The sequence below is a fragment of the Nannospalax galili genome, unplaced genomic scaffold, assembly GCF_000622305.1.
Source record: "Nannospalax galili isolate Female #2095 unplaced genomic scaffold, S.galili_v1.0 scaffold135, whole genome shotgun sequence".
Lineage (NCBI taxonomy): Eukaryota > Metazoa > Chordata > Mammalia > Rodentia > Spalacidae > Nannospalax > Nannospalax galili.
Window position 1 is genome coordinate 6,412,246 of NW_008338998.1, and position 7,534 is coordinate 6,419,779.

General features: G+C 40.3%; 1 protein-coding gene across 1 annotated transcript in view; it reads right to left on the bottom strand.

Annotated features, from left to right (window-relative positions):
• LOC103734620 (R3H domain-containing protein 1) overlaps window positions 1–5,558 on the bottom strand; it is a gene marked incomplete at its 5' end in the record, with an annotated part of 10,764 nt that extends 5,206 nt beyond the window's left edge. The window contains 1 exon segment of the mRNA XM_008833660.2: window positions 5,386–5,558. Within this exon segment, the coding sequence (XP_008831882.2) occupies window positions 5,386–5,558 (173 nt within the window).
• Window positions 5,559–7,534: the final 1,976 nt, after the last annotated feature.

Here is a 7,534-nt window from a genome sequence, read left to right on the forward strand (position 1 = left end):
GAAGGCTGTGTGCAAATTTCCTTTGGGATAAAACTTTTTATTCAGTGAATTATAAATTTGTACTTTTTAAAAAAAAAAAAAACTTCAAACATTATGGGACTATATAATCCTCAACTCCTGACAGGAAACACCAGCAACAGACTGTTCCTATATATATATGCATTCACACTTGTTATTACAAAAATGAGAACAAACTAATAGTGTTTTTGAAACAAGCTTTGTACCTTGGCAATAATATTGCCTTTTTAGTAAGAGAGAATATATATACCTAACTCATTCTTCTTTTCCATATTAAATGCTTATAAAATTTCATTTTAAAATAATTCATCCTGGAGAACATTACCTAGCTGACTTTCGACTCTCTATGTACTTGAGGATGACCTTGAACTTCCTCTTTCACCTCTGAAGTCCTGGGATTATAGATATGCACGCCAGACTTGGCTTGCATTTTCATTATTATTATTTTATTTCCTGTCTCTTCCTCTGTATACACAGTCATGTGACTTAATGATGGAGATCCTTCTGACATTTGTCATTAAGTCACTGTGGCATTATGTGAACATCAGAATGTACTTAGACAAGCTAAGACAACTACAGTGTTACTAGGTGATAGGAATTTTTCAGCTCCATTATAATGTTTGGGGACAGTGCTAAGGATTGAATCTAGGGCCTGAAATACGCTAGGCTTGTGCTCTACCACTGAGTCACATCAGCAGTTGACCATGAGAAGGGCAATTGTTTTCTTTCTTTTATTCAGACAGGATCACACAAAATGAAAATAATTTAAAGGGAAATTTATTCCCTCCCTCTCTTTCCCCCTTCTTTCTTTCTTTGAAGCAGTGTCTCCCTGTATCCCTATCTGGTCTGAAACTCCCTATATAGACCAGGATGGCCTCAAACTCAGAGAGACTCACTTGCTTCTGCCTCCTGAGTGCTGGGTTTAAAGGTGTGCATCACCATGCCCAGCTCTGTTTTTCTCTTTGTAGTGCTTGGGATCGAACCTGTAGCCTTCCACATTCTAGGTAAATGCTCTCCAGTGGCCTACATCCCCAGACCTCTGAAAATAATCTGAGTGAGAAGCCATGATAATCCTTAGGAGAAAAACAGTGTCTATTTCCTAAAATAATGACATTTCCTTTTGTAACCACAGCACCATCAAATCCAATAAATTAAGAGTATAATACTGTGATCTAAATTTAAATTACAAAGTTCATTCAAAAAACTTTTTTAAACATTTTTTTTTTAAAGTCTTTTTGAGACAGGGTCTCCCTGTAGCCCCAGCTGTCCTGGAACTCGCTATGTAGACCAGGCTGGCCTTGAACTCACAGCACCTGCCTCTGCCTCCTGAGTGTTGGGATTAAAGGCGTGTACCACCACGCCCGGCTAAACTTTGAAAAAAATTTTCTTTATTATTTTTATTTTATGTGTATGCATGTACTGCCTGCATGTAGGTAAGTGCATCTGTGTTGTGCAATGCCCACGGAGGTCAGAAGAGGCTGTCCGATCCCTTGGGACTGGAGTTATGGACAGTTGTTAGTTGCCATGTGGGTGCTGGGCTTTGAACCTGGGTCTTCTGCAAGAACAACCAGTGTTCTTAACCACGGAGCCATCTCTCCAGCCCCTTTTGGTTTTTATTTTTTTGAGACAGGGTTTCCCTGAAGCCCCAGCTGACTTGGAACTTACTATATAGACCAGGCTGTCCTTTAACTCACAGAGACCTGCCTCTGCCTCCCAAGTGGATTGTAAATCAGGCTTTGTATCTTGCATAATTTTTCCAACTGTCACCAAACAACATTCCAGAGAGAGTTGTACCAATTTATACTACACTCAAATGAATATAAAATATAAGAAAGCTTGTAACATAGTATATTTGTCAATACTACAAATAATGTCTAACTGAACTTTCCTAATTTGATATATGAAAAGTACTTTAGGGTTGGACTACAGCTCAGTGCTACAGTACTTGCCTAACATGCATGATGCTCCAGGCCCAATCTCCAGCATCACACATATAGAGACCTAGACAGACACATATATCCCCAAATCAAGTAAACAAAAAGTACTTTTTTCATTTCTTAATGGCCAATGACCATTTATAGTTTGTGAACATATCTATACACATATTTTGCCTTCAGTATTTTGCTATGATTTCATCATGTATACTGAAAACTTTTTTTCCTACTTAAAAAAAAAAAAAAATCCTATTTGTAGGCCAGACCTTTAATCCGAGCACTCAGGAGGCTAAGGCAGGTGGATCTCTGAGTTTGATGTCAGCTAGTCAGAGTTACATTGGGAGACCCTGTCTCAAAAAAAAAAAAAAAAAGAAAAAGGTGGAGCAAGTATGGCTTCGTAAGTAAAAGCTCTTCTCCCAAGGTCTGATGACTTGAGTTCAAAGTCCAGGATTCATATGGTGGAAGAAGAGAACCAAATCCCACAGGTTGTCCTCTGACTTCCACACTATGCTGTACAATGGGTACATATATGCATGCAAACACACAAATAAATGAATGTAATAATAATAATAATAATAATAATAATAATAATAATAAAAAGCATGAACAGGAGGCTGGACATTATGGTGCACACCTTTAATCCCAGAAAAACTTGGGAGGCAAAGGCAAGTGGATCTCTGTTAGCTCAAGGCCAGCCTGGTCTAAGGCAGAGAATTCAGGCCAGCTGGGGCTACAGGGAGACCCTGTCTCAAAAAGATCAGAAAAAAAAAAAAAAAAAGCATGGACAGGAAAGTATAGTGAACCTTCCTGCATTCATTGAGCTTCCACAGAGATTGTATTTGCCTTGTTTCTCTGAAGTGTTTAAAACAAATCTCAGATACAATATTTTGTATGTAAACACTTCAATGAGAACTCTTTTAAACATAAGGATACATATCATTACTATATTGACAAATTTAACACAAATTTTTTTTTTGTTTCTTTTTGGTTGTTTTGAGACAGGGTCTCCCTGTAGCCCCAGCTGTCCTTACTATGTAGACTAGGCTGGCCTTGAACTCTGAGATCCGCCTGTCTCTGCCTCCCAAGTGCTGGGATTAAAGGTGTGAGCCACCACACCTGGCCACAAATATTCTTTTTGAAATAAAAATATTTTGACTATTCAATAATGAAACAAGAGCCGTATAATGATTCATTTGTTACAACTCTTGAGGTTCTCTTAAATGGTGGTATTATTTTTTTAAGGAAAGGAAAGGGGCTGGAGAGATGGCTCAGCAGTTAATAGCAGGAACTTACAAGGGACCTGAGTCCAGTTCCCAGTACCTATGTCAGGAAGCTCACAACTGCTGGTAACTCCAGCTCTAAGGGATCCAATGTCTTCTTCTGGCTTCCACGGGTCCTGTCTTTACATGCTTACATACACACACATATACATAATTAAACAAAAAAAACCTTTTTTTGTGTGTGTCTTTTTGAGACAGGGTCTCCTTGTAGCCCCAGCTGTCTTGGAACTCACTATGTAGACCAGGCTGACTTCTAACTCAGAAAGATCTGCCTGCCTCTGCCAAGTACTGGGATTAAAGGCGTGTGCCACCATGCCTGGCTTATAAAAAATCTTTTTAAAAAGGATAATTTCTCCATAAAATATCCCATTGGTGAGGCTGGAAAGATGGATCAGTGGTTAGAGCACTGGCTGCTCTTGCGGAGGACCTGGGTTTGAGTCCTAACACCCACATGGTGGCTAACTGCCATCTGTGACTCCAATTCCAGGAGATCTGATGCCCTCTTCTGACCTCCGCAGGCTTTGCATGACACAGATGCACTTATATACATGCAGGCAATACACCCATACACATAAAATTTTAAAAATTAAAAACATCCTATTAGGGGCTAGAGAGATGGCTCAGTGGTTAAGAACATTGGTTGTTCTTGCAGAAGACCCAGGTTCGAATCCCAGCACCCACATGGCAGCTAACAACTGTCTGTAACTCCAGTCCCAGGGGATCTGTCAGCCTCTTTTGACCTCCGTGGGCATTGCATGACACAGGTGCACTTACCTACATGTAGGCAATACACACATACACATAAGAAAAAAAAATCCTATTAGTATCATATAATTTGGTTTTTTTCTTTGGTATGGCCTACAAATTAGCAACTGGACTGAAAGGATTGATCAGACTTAGGTTCTTGTTTTCTCTTCTTTGAGACAGGGTCTCATTGTATCATCCTGGTTGGTCTAGAACTTGTTAGGTAGACCAGGCTGGCCTTTAATTCAGAGACCCACCTGCCTCTCTCTGCCTCCCTAGTGCTGGGATTAAAGGTATGTGTCACCCACTACACAGTTTAGTTGTCTGACTAGGTTCATTTTTTTTTTTTTTTGATAAAAGTCCTGTACTTCTTCCTATAGCCTAGTAAGAGGTAAATAATGTTTTGCTGGTCTACCTTTAGTGATGCTAAACTGACAGTGAGTTCATCCTGATTATTAGGTTCAATGTTGTTTAGTATTATTGGCCTACATAAACATTTCCACCTAAAGTTTTTAGCATCCAGTAATTTGTACTAGTTCTTTGTTGTTTTCTGGAGATACAGCCTCAAGTATACCCAGTCAGGCTCAAACTCAAGTAGGTGAGGAGAACTCTGTAAACCCTACCTTTCTGTCTCTACTTCCCAAGTGCGGGAATTACAGCACCATGCCTAGTACTTGATTCTTTTTCTTCACCAAACTTGCAATCCTTCTGCCTGAATGCAGGCATTTATAAGCATGAACTAGCATGCCCAGCCCTCTTGATATTTTTTTTAATGTTAAATTTACTTTGGAAATATATAAATTGGCAAGTAAAAGTTGGGCATGGTGGTACATGTCTGTAATCCTAACACATGAGAGGCTGAGGCAGGAGGATCAAGAGTTCTTGAACTGTGGTCAGCCTGGACAACATGAGATCCTATCTTTGAAAAAAAAAAGTTGTAGCCCCGGGCATGGTGGTACATGCTTTTAATTCTAGCACTTGAGAGGCAGAGGCAGACAGATCTCTGCGAATTCTGGTCTATATAGTGAGTTCCAAAATAGCTGGGGCTACTGGGAGACCCTGTCTCAAAAAGACAAAAAAAAAAAAGTTGTAAAATAGTATTCGAATACTGAGAATACTGATATAAATGTCAGGATGTAAAGAATGTTTAAACTTCCGCTGGGCATGGTGGTGCAAAGCAGAGGCAGGCAGATCTCTGTGAGTTCAAGGCCAGCCTGGTCCACATAGTGAGTTCCAGGAAAACTGGGGCTACAGGGAGACCCTGTCTCAAAAAGACCAAAAAAAAAAAAAAAAAGAATGTTTAAATTTCCTTATTAATCTGCTTGAAAGATTTAAAATTCAGTGTTAAAACATCATACATGATAAGATTAAGTTTTGAAATGATAATGAACCAAACCAAAGTATCTTACCTGGACAATATTGTCTAAGTTGCTAAATTCTACACACTTCTGTCCTCTCTGGTGGTCACAGTAATATTTGTTTTGTTTCCACTGTGGGGGCGAATGGGCCTGAGACTGTGGATTATTTGGTACGCTGAGCTGCATCATCACCATTCCTCCACCAGGTGGCGGTTGTGGCACAGCTGATAATCAATAACATGTAGTTAAAACCAGCGTTTTAGCAACCAACTAATATTTTGGAACAATATCGAAACACCACTTTCATATTTCTGAATTAAATCAAATTTTACTACTCGGTATATAAGCCAGATTTAAGCTTCAGTGTAGCCTTCTACTATACAAATGCTCTGTGTCTCATGGTGGCTAAGAGCCACCTGTAACTCCAGCTCCAGGGGATTCGACGCCCTCTTCTGACCTCCACAAGCATGGCATGATGTGGACACACATATGTATGCACGCACTACACTCATACACATAAAAATTTAAAATAATAAAATAGTTTTTAAAAAGTGCTGTGTGTCTCAAAAGTTATTAAAATGAACCTAGAGATGGGCATGGTGGTACATACCTGTAATCCCAGCACTTGGGGAAGTTTAGGCAGGGGGATCATGCCCAGGCTAGCCTGGGGTACACAGTAAGATCTTACTTAAAAACAACAACAAAAGCAATTAACAAACAAACAAACAAACAACCCCAAAACCAAAACAAAAAGAGGGAACCCTTTAGACCTAAACTTCTGGCAAGACCTAGTAGAGAATAGCACAACACATATGGTTTACAAAGGCCCTTAAGTTTAAAACTAGATTTAAAAATAGACATTGGGGGGCTGGAGAAATGACTTGGTTACTCTTCCAAAGGACCCAGGTTCAATTCCCAGCACCCACGTGGCAGCTAAACGCCGCCCTGAACTCCAGATCTCAGTGGTCATTACACATACCTGGTACACTTACATGCAGGCAAAACACATATACACATTAAAAAAAAAAAAAAGACATTTTCCTGGGGCTGGAGAGATGGCTCAGTGGTTAAGAGCACTGACTGCTCTTGCAGAAGACCCAGGTTCAATTCCCAGCACCCACATGGTAGTCATGAACCGTCCTTAACTCCAGTTCCAGGGGAATATGAAGCCCTCTTCTAACCTCCAAGGCGCTGCACGACATGGGTGCGCTCACATACATGCAGGCAATATACTCATACACATAAAATTAAAAAAAATTATTTTTTCTTACATAAACAAGGAAAACTTTTGTAAAAGTTAATATTTTACAGAAATACAAAGGGAAAAATCACCGCTGCAGGGGAATTAGCAGAGAAAATTTGGGACAAGGGGGGTCAGAGAGTCCCCATTTTAGTACTTTGAAATAGTTTGCCTTGGAGAATTATCTCACCTTTTTTTATTGTGCTATCTTACTTCAAAAAGGTTGGGCAGGTCAATTAAGCTGACTTTATAGCGTTGCAAGGATTTACGTGCATAAAAACACTTTGCTAAAGGCTGGTCAGATGGTTCTGTGGGTAAAGGTGCCTGCCACAGAGCTGGATAATATGCATTCCATCTCCATATGGTGGAAGGAGAGAACGAACTCCAGCAAGTTATTCTCTGACGTCCATGAGCATGCCATGGCAGTGACCACCTCCAGCAAATAAAGTAAATGTAATAAAGAAGGTTTAAAAAGGAAAACTACTGCTGGGCGTGGTGGCACACGCCTTTAATACCAGCACTTGGGAGGCAGAGGCAGGTGGATCTCTGTGGGTTTGAGGCCAGCCTGGTCTCCATGGTGAATCCAGGACAGCTGGGGCTACATGGAGATCCTGTCTCAAAAAGACCAAAAACAAAGGGAAAACTACTTTGCAGTAGAGAAAAGAAAACATCTTATCTCTCCTGCCTAATAGTGCTAGAGCATTTAGAAAAAATTATTTGTTTGTTGGGAGCCTGAGGCTCAGCCATTTCTTGGGGCTGCTGGCAGACCTGAGTTGGTGACCTTTCCATTCAGGCCACAACCTTGGCCCGCGGCCTTGTTCTCTTTTCCAGTAAACAGCCCTGTTCTCCAGTAATCAGTAGATTCCTCCCTTAGAGAACTCAGGGCCCCTGTGTTGTGATTGGATTACTCACTCTTCACTTCTTTGTTCTCATTCTCTATTTAAACTCATGCTTGTGCTT